The sequence below is a fragment of the Pantherophis guttatus genome, chromosome 18 (assembly GCF_059756535.1).
Source record: "Pantherophis guttatus breed Tessera chromosome 18, ASM5975653v1, whole genome shotgun sequence".
NCBI lineage: Eukaryota > Metazoa > Chordata > Lepidosauria > Squamata > Colubridae > Pantherophis > Pantherophis guttatus.
The window spans coordinates 10,594,073-10,602,910 of record NC_142080.1 but is presented as its reverse complement, the minus strand read 5'-3'; the positions used below and the strand labels follow the sequence as shown (position 1 = coordinate 10,602,910).

Sequence of the window (8,838 nt, the reverse complement as noted above, 5' to 3'; positions counted from 1 at the left end):
ATCTATCTATCTATCTATCTATCTATCTTAGTTTAGTTTAGTTACTAGTTTAGTTTTTTATTTAGTTTTGTATTTAGTCAAATACAACTAATCTTATCTTATCTATCTATCTATCTATCTATCTATCTATCTATCTATCTATCTATCTATCTATCTATCTATCTATCAAGAGAGCGACCGCTCTTGCATCCTTGTCTATAGTTGCCCCTTCAGAAAACCTACCACTCTATCCATTTCTTCTCTATGGGAGCTGCCCTAAGCTTCCCGCCCATTCGCCAGGAGGAAATCTTTCCTGCCCGGCAATTTCCGGGTCATCACGGCCGCGCAGGCGCACTGCGGCCTCGCCGGATTCCCACGACGAGGATCCGTGAGGGGGACGGCGCGCTCGGGCGGCTGCGGCGAAGATGGCGGAGGAAGCGGAGGAGGCGCCGGCCGCCCTCGGCCACGGCGAGGCGGAAAGCGTCGAAGAGCTCCCGGGGGCGGAAGCCGGTGAGGGGGGGGGACACCCGGGGCGGGTGGAAAAACAGGAGTCTCCGGGGGAGGGGGGGCGCCGTTGCCGGGATACCGAGGGAAGGATGGGGGGGCAGATGGGGGTGGGGGGTCCCCAGGGAGGTTGGAGGGCCCGGATCCGACTCCAGTTTTAGCGGGAAAAGCTCCGAACTTCGGTGCACGGTAGACTGCTCCTGGACAGGGAGGCTCTCTTCTCAACTGTCTTGGATCCCGGCCTTTGCAATGGCTCCAGCTGCCAATTTAGGTTGTCGTGTGGGGGAGGGGGGAGAGGAGAGGGGTTTCATGCAAATGAGGGGTGGTGGGAGGAGCCATGCAAATTAAAGAGGCAAAAAATTTTACATATTGTTTTGTTTTGCTTTATTAGATTTTTATTAGATTAGATATTGGATGTGGTTCTTTGTGAAGCATCAGAAATAGGAGAGGTGGCTTTCTATTATTTTTATTTTTTTTAATTTTGTCGAGTACATATTAGATAATATGTATAAGCATGAATTGAATATAGATAAAATGAATACATTTTAACAATCTGCAGTCACTTATTTTTTTTTTAAAGTAGAAAATATATCAAGATAGAGATACCAATAAGATGAAAATTGTTTTTTAGTATGTGTAGGAAGGGAATAATGATATTTGGTGTCAATATGGTAGTATTACTAAAAGAATGCTAAGAAGAAAATGGAGAGTTTTACAGTATTTAAATGTTCAATAATGTTAATGTTAACATGAATGTGAAAGATTTTGATAAATGAGGATCGATGTAGCACAGAGATGTTTGTACTGCCCAGACGATACACCGCATAAGGAAAGATGGAATGTTTTATCTTTGTATTTAAAAAATAAAAAAAACTTTTTACGAAAAAAAAATCTGTGCAGTCACAATGACGGGATGGTGGTCGTTAAGCGAGGTGATCGCCTCTTTCTCTCTTTCCCCTATGACTTACGACCATGGTTCTGGACTCTGCTGTGGTCATACGTTAAGGAAGCTAAAACTGTCGACTTACAATGGTTTCACTCACTGACTGTTTGAAGTTAACAACGGCAATGAAAATAGCAATGGCACTTAGACTTATATATCGCTTCATGGTGCTTTTACAGCCCTCTCTAAGCAGTTTTACAGAGTCAGCCTCTTGCCCCCCCCCCTCCAACAATTTGGATCCTCATTTTATCCACCTCGGAAGGATGGAAGACTGAGTCAACCTTGAGCTAGTTGAACTGCTGGCAGTGGACAGAGTTTAGCCTGCAATCCTGCATTGTAATGGGAGGGAGGGAGGGAAGGGAAGGAAGGAAGGAAGGAAGGAAATGAAAAGGAAGGATGGATGGATGGAAGGGAGGGAGGGAGGAAGGAAGGAAATTGAAGGAAGGAAACAAGAAGGATGGATGCATGGAAGGAAGGAAGGAAGGAAGGAAGGAAATGAAAAGGAAGGAAATGAATGGATGGGAGAAAGAACAGTAGCAATAGCACTTAAGACTTATCTACCGCTTCACAGTGCTTTTACAGCCCTCTCTAAGCGGTTTTACACAGTCAGCATTTCCCCCCAACAATTTGGGTCCTCATTTTATCCACCTCGGAAGGATGGAAGACTGAGTCGACCTTGAGCTAGTTAGGTTTGAACTGCTGGCAGTGGACAGAGTTTAGCCTGCAATCCTGCATTGTAATGGGAGGGAGGGAGGGAAGGGAAGGAAGGAAGGAAATGAAAAGGAAGGATGGATGGATGGGAGGGAGGAAGGAAGGAAGGAAATGAAAAGGAAGGAAGGAAACAGGAAGGATGGATGCATGGAAGGAAGGAAGGAAGGAAATGAAAAGGAAGGAAATGAATGGATGGGAGAAAGGACAGTAGCAATAGCACTTAAGACTTATCTACCACTTCACATCTTTTACAGCCCTCTCTAAGCGGTTTTACACAGTCAGCATTTCCCCCCAACAATTTGGGTCCTCATTTTATCCACCTCGGAAGGATGGAAGACTGAGTTGACCTTGAGCTAGTTAGGTTTGAACTGCTGGCAGTGGACAGAGTTTAGCCTGCAATCCTGCATTGTAATGGGAGGGAGGGAGGGAAGGGAAGGAAGGAAGGAAATGAAAAGGAAGGATGGATGGATGGGAGGGAGGAAGGAAGGAAGGAAATGAAAAGGAAGGAAGGAAACAGGAAGGATGGATGCATGGAAGGAAGGAAATGAATGGATGGGAGAAAGGACAGTAGCAATAGCACTTAAGACTTATCTACCACTTCACAGTGCTTTTACAGCCCTCTCTAAGCGGTTTTACACAGTCAGCATTTCCCCCCAACAATTTGGGTCCTCATTTTATCCACCTCGGAAGGATGGAAGACTGAGTTGACCTTGAGCTAGTTAGGTTTGAACTGCTGGCAGTGGACAGAGTTTAGCCTGCAATCCTGCATTGTAATGGGAGGGAGGGAGGGAAGGGAAGGAAGGAAATGAAAAGGAAGGAAGGAAACAGGAAGGATGGATGCATGGAAGGAAGGAAGGAAATGAAAAGGAAGGAAATGAATGGATGGGAGAAAGGACAGTAGCAATAGCACTTAAGACTTATCTACCGCTTCACAGTGCTTTTACAGCCCTCTCTAAGCGGTTTTACACAGTCAGCATTTCCCCCCAACAATTTGGGTCCTCATTTTATCCACCTCAGAAGGATAGAAGGCTGAATCACTCAACCTTGAGCCTGGCGAGATTCGAACTGCCAAACTAGTGGCAACCGACTGTCAGCAGAAGTAGCCTGCAGGAATGCATTTTAACCACTGCACCACCATGGCTTTATTTCTGACCATTTTTCACACTTATGACTGTTGCAAACCCCCGTGATCACGCGACTTACTGTCAGCAGTGGATTCTCCAGCATTTGAAGGCTTGACAGCTATCTCACGTTTATGACGTGTTGCAGTATGCCGGGGTCACGTGGTTGCATTTTGCGACCTCCTGACCAGCAAAGTGAGTGGGGAAGCCCGATTCGCTTAACAATGGTGTTACTAATTTAATATGCAGTGATTCGCTTAATAATTCGCTTAATACAGCCTTGATGGTACAGTGGTCTAAAGCACCCTGTTATTAACACAGCTGCCTGCAATTACTGCGAGTTCAATTCTCACCAGGCTCAAGGTCGACTCAGCCTTCCATCCTTTCTAAGGTGGGTAAATTGAGGACCCAGTTTGTGGGGGCAATAAGCTGACTGTCAGGTTTCGATGTGGTCTCAAATAAAATAAATTGCATTTCCAAACAAATAGTCTTTGAAGAAATCTTTCATTTTATTAAGCACGACAACCTGTCCCCGATTGTGGCGTAGCCAATACTGACTTCCTGACCCCAAATCACTCTCCCCATATCTACTACTTCAGCTCCCAGGAATGTCCCCCCTCCCATCTCATCTCCTAGGGGATATTATCTTCAGGGAAAATAAGTAGGTGAGAAGTCAAGCATCCTCTTGCCAGCTGGCCCCTCTTCTCCTCCTTATGTCAGCACTGGAACAAATGTAGTTTGGAGTGCTGACACTGACTTTGTATAAATATACAAAAGTATGAAGGCTATTGCTTAACGCACTGTAAGCCGCCCTGAGTCTCCGGAGAAGGGCGGCATATAAATCAAATTAAAATAAAAAAATAAACATGGCAAGAAAAGTCATAAAATGGGGCAAAACTCACTTTACAAATTTTTCACTTAGCAACATAAATTCTGGGCTCCATTGTGGTCCTAAATGGAGGACTACCTGTATCTCTACAGGAAGTTATCCTCAACTCAGTTATCACTGACAATAGGGGATGAGATCTTGCTCCCCACAGAGAGGGCCCGCAACTTGGGTGTCCTCCTGGATTCACGGCTATCTTTAGAAGATCATTTGACGGCCGTGGCCAGGGGTGCCTTTTATCAGGTTCGCCTGATCCGCCAGTTGCGTCCCTTTCTGGATCGGGACGCCTTGCGCACGGTCACTCATGCCCTAGTTACCTCCCGTATGGACTACTGTAATGCTCTCTACATGGGGCTCCCCTTGAAAAGCACCCGGAAGCTCCAACTGGTCCAGAACGTAGCCGCGAGGGTGATTATGGGCGGAGCTCGTTACACCCATGTAACACCTCTCCTACGCGAGCTGCACTGGCTCCCGGTGGTCTTCCGGGTGCGATTCAAGGTGTTAGTTATCACCTTTAAAGCTCTCCATGGCTTAGGACCTGGGTACCTACGAGACCGTCTTCTGCCACCAATAGCCTCCCACCGACCAGTTCGTTCTCACAGGGAGGGACTACTCAGGGTACCGTCAGTCAAATTATGTCGCCTGGCGACTCCCAGGGGGAGGGCCTTCTCTGTGGGGGCTCCAACCCTTTGGAATGAACTGCCCCCGGAGATACGAAATATCCCTGATCTCCGTGCTTTCCGCCGTGCCCTCAAGACCCTGATGTTCCAACAGGCGGGGCTAAACATACGAACATGTGAATGATTTTTTAAATGTTATCTAATTCTGGGTTTTATTTAATTGACCAAACTAAGTAATAATTTTAATTAGCAATTTTATGATGTTTGTGCATCTATATTTTTCTTGACTGTACACCGCCTTGAGTCCTACGGGAGAAAGGCGGTATAGAAATATAATAAATAAATAAATAAATAAACTCGGGAGGAAGCCCTAGGATGCAGAACAAATCAACAAGTAAAATGAAAATTAATACTGGGAAACTTTTAATTTCTTCCCGAATCTGCAGGCCTTGACGAAGAGGGGCTTCTCAATCAGGAGAGTAATGGGCCTCCCAAGCCAGACGAGGCCATGCCGGTGCAAGAGATCAATGGGGATAGCCTGGAAGACAACACGGCAGCCCTGCAGGCCGAGCCAGCCAGAGAGGAGACCCCTCAGCCTCCTGCTTCAGATGTGGGGATGATGATGTCCTTGAGCCAGCCCATGGAGGATCTCTCCATCACCTACCCTCTGGAGTTTGAGCGCTACTGGAGAGCCACTCAAGAGAACCCCCTGGACTTCACCGCATGGACCGAATTGTTGCAATACGTGGAACAGGAGGTATGAAGGAACCAAAGGGCCCAAAGCTCTGAAACTGATTGTCTATGGAGATTCTCCATCATCATCCAGGTCACGGTTGTCCCAAAGGTGCTTTTTTTTTTTTTTAAAGAGGCAGCTGAACTTTCTGGTTTTTCTTTGAAGACGTTTCGCTTCTCATCCCAGAAGCTTCTTCAGCTCTAACTGGATGGTGGGGAATGGAATGGAAGGATTGATACTCCTTGCAGACAGCTGGTCCTTTGCATCCTTTTAGAGCCGGGGTCCTCAAACTTTTTAAACGGGGCCGATTCACAGTCCCTCAGACTGTTGGGGGCCCCCAGACTGGGTGGGCAGGTGGGCGTGGCTAGGTGGTCATGTGACTGGATGGGCATGGCCTATTTATTTATTTATTTATTTATTTATTTATTTATTTATTTATTTATTTATTTATTTATTTAACAAGTATTTATATGCCGCCCTTCTCCCAAGGGACTCGGGGCGGCGAACACAGATTAAAAAACATACCATAATAAAATCCCGCTAAAACCTGATTAAAATCAATAATAACAAATAATAAAATAAATAAAACCCAAGAATCAGAATCAGCCCATTCGTTGGAATAGCCAAGTCTTCAGGCCTCGACGGAAAGAACGGAGATCCGGGGACGTCCAGAGCTCGGTGGGTAGTTCGTTCCAGAGGGTAGGGGCGCCCACGGAGAACGCCCTATCCCTGGGCATCACTAGATGGCATTGCCTGGTCGACGGTACCCTGAGGAGAGCAGCCCTTTGGGAGCGGACAGGACGGTGGGAAGCAGGCAGGAGATGGTCCTGCAAATACCCCGGACCTAAGCCATGTAGGGCTTTATAGGTCAATGCCAGCACCTTGAAGTGGATCCGGAGGGCCACCTAATTGAACAGTCCATTCTTTTGCCTTTCTCCTTCCTAAGCTCCTGTTTAAATTTTTTTTCAAAGACTTTTAATTTAAAGCCGTACTTTACAAACCCAGAGCTGCTTTTCAAGGCTGCACCGGCGAGATCACCCCTCAGCTGGCCTTCCAGCTGGCTCGCTGGAAGAGAAGGCCCACGGGAAGGGGCGAGGCTTAATCACACCACTCTGCGGGCCGGATATTTTGCATTGGCGGGTCGTATCCGGCCTGTGGGGCGTAGTTTGAGGATGCCTGTTTTAGAGGGTCGTTGAGGCCACTTGGAGTCCTGAGTCCTTCGGGAGAAGGGCGGTATAGAAATAAAATTATTATTATTATTATTATTATTATTATTATTATTATTATTATTATTATTATTATTATTATTATTATTGGAGGTTTCTTCGTGTCTTCAGGGTCACCTGGGTGGTGCAAATGGGGTGTGGAAGGACCCATTTATCTGAGGACACAGAAACCTCCAAGTGGCCTCCACGACTCTCTAAACAGAATGCAAAGGACCAGCTGTCTGCAAGGGGTAGAAATCCTTCCATTCCCCACCATTCAGTCAGAGCTGAAGAAGCTTCTTAGATGAGAAGCGAAACGTCTTCAAAGAAAAAAACAAGAAAGCTCAGTTGCCTCTTTAAAAAAAAGCACCTTTGGGACAACTATGAACTGATTGTTGGGACTTAGCAAGATGCATCAGCCCAGCCATGACTTAGTGCAGTGCTTGCTAACCTTTTTTTGCCATCGCGTGCAAGGAGGGGATGGGTTCACACGTGTGCGTGCCCACACCCATAATTCTATGCACCCCGCGCATACACGCGCAGCCTCCCCCCACTCCTGGCACACGATGGCCCGGTAGGCCTGTTTTTCTCTCACACCTTGCTCCAGAGCCTCTCCAGGAGTCTAGGGAGGGTGAAAACGGCCTCCCTCCCTCCCCCCAGAGGCCCTCCAGAGGCCAGAAACAGCCCGTTTGCCAACTTCCGGTGGGACCGGAAGGCCCAGTTTTTGCTGTCCCCAGCCTCCAGAGTCTCTCTAGGAGTTTGGGGAGGATGAAAACGGCCTACGGGTCTATGGGACCGCCTACTACCACCAATAGCCTCCCACCGGCCAGTACGCTCTCATAGAGAGGGACTCCTCCGGGTGCCGTCAGCCAAACAGTGTCGGCTGGCGGCCCCCAGGGGGAGAGCCTTCTCTGTGGGGGCACCTACCGTCTGGAATGAGCTCCCCCCAGAGATACGGAGGATCCCGGATCTGCGCACCTTCCGCCGTGCTGTGAAGACCTTTTTATTCCATCAAGCAGGCTTGGCCTAATCTCCTCCCTCTTTTAATATGTAAATTTTAATCTGTTTTTAAATTATTGGGGTGTTTTAATCTGTCCGGGCCAAAATGATTTAATTTGATTTTATCTGGTTTTTTAAATTTTTTGTATTTATGTATTTTATTGCTTGGCTGTTCACCGCCCTGAGTCCTTCGGGAGTAGGGCGGTATACAAATCAAATAAACTAAACTAAACTAACTAAACTCCCACCCACCCACCCACCCCCTGGCGGCCAGAAACAGCCCATTTGCCAACTTCCGGTGGGACCATTGCGTGCCAGGAGCGGTGGGGGTCATGGGGGTGGGGCGCATAGAATTACGGGTGTGGGCATGTGTGTGTGTGACCCCCCCCTTCCTGGCACGCAATGGCAAAAAGGTTAGCCATCAGTGGTCTAGGGTCTCCTGCTTTGAGGATGGAGTTGTACCAGAGGACCTCCAAGGTCCTTTTCAACTCTTGTTATTCTGGATGCGGGAGGGGGATTCAAGGTAGCCACACCCTAGAATCTCTTAGGCCACATCTAACGGGTTAGAAGGTTTTACCTTTAATCTGGCAAGATTCTGCCCATCAGGTTAAGCAAATGAAGGATTTGACTCAATTGGATTTCACTGTGTCATCTTTGTGCTTGGGCCTGACAAGCGTCGAACAAATGGGAGTTACGATCAGACACCATACTTACGACTGGCCCTACAGTCATGTGATCCCGATTAGTGAGTGACATTCCCTGGCAGCGTCCCGCAAAGTCAGTGGGCAGGCCAGCAGGAAGTGATAAATTACGAATGCAGCAGGGACTGCTGGCAGTGCCACTACTAAGTGAGGCATTGATGTGGTTTCTCCACTTAGGGCCACAACACTTAAATGGTCCCAATTAGCTTTGCTTTTTTGCTTTAATTTGATTTATATGCCGCCCTTCTCCGGAGACTCAGGGAGGCTTACAATGCGTTAAGCAATAGCCTTCATCCTTTTGTATATTTATACAAAGTCAGCTTATTGCCCCCACAAACTGGCTCCTCAATTTACCTACCTTAGAAAGGATGGAAGGCTGAGTCAACCTTGAGCCTTGGCGAGATTCGAACCAGCAGTAATTGCAGGCAGCTGGTCT

The 8,838-nt window shown here is 47.4% G+C and overlaps 1 protein-coding gene across 2 annotated transcripts in view; it reads left to right on the top strand.

Annotated features, from left to right (window-relative positions):
* Nucleotides 1–306: 306 nt before the first annotated feature.
* Nucleotides 307–8,838, top strand: part of LOC117657669 (pre-mRNA-processing factor 39-like) — a 33,106-nt gene continuing 24,574 nt past the window's right edge. For both annotated transcript variants that reach the window (XM_060682579.2, XM_060682578.2), the window contains exons 1-2: nt 307–489; nt 5,211–5,521. In XM_060682579.2, the coding sequence (XP_060538562.2) occupies nt 405–489; nt 5,211–5,521 (396 nt within the window). In that variant the 5' untranslated portion in view covers nt 307–404. The remainder of the gene's footprint in view (nt 490–5,210; nt 5,522–8,838) is intronic.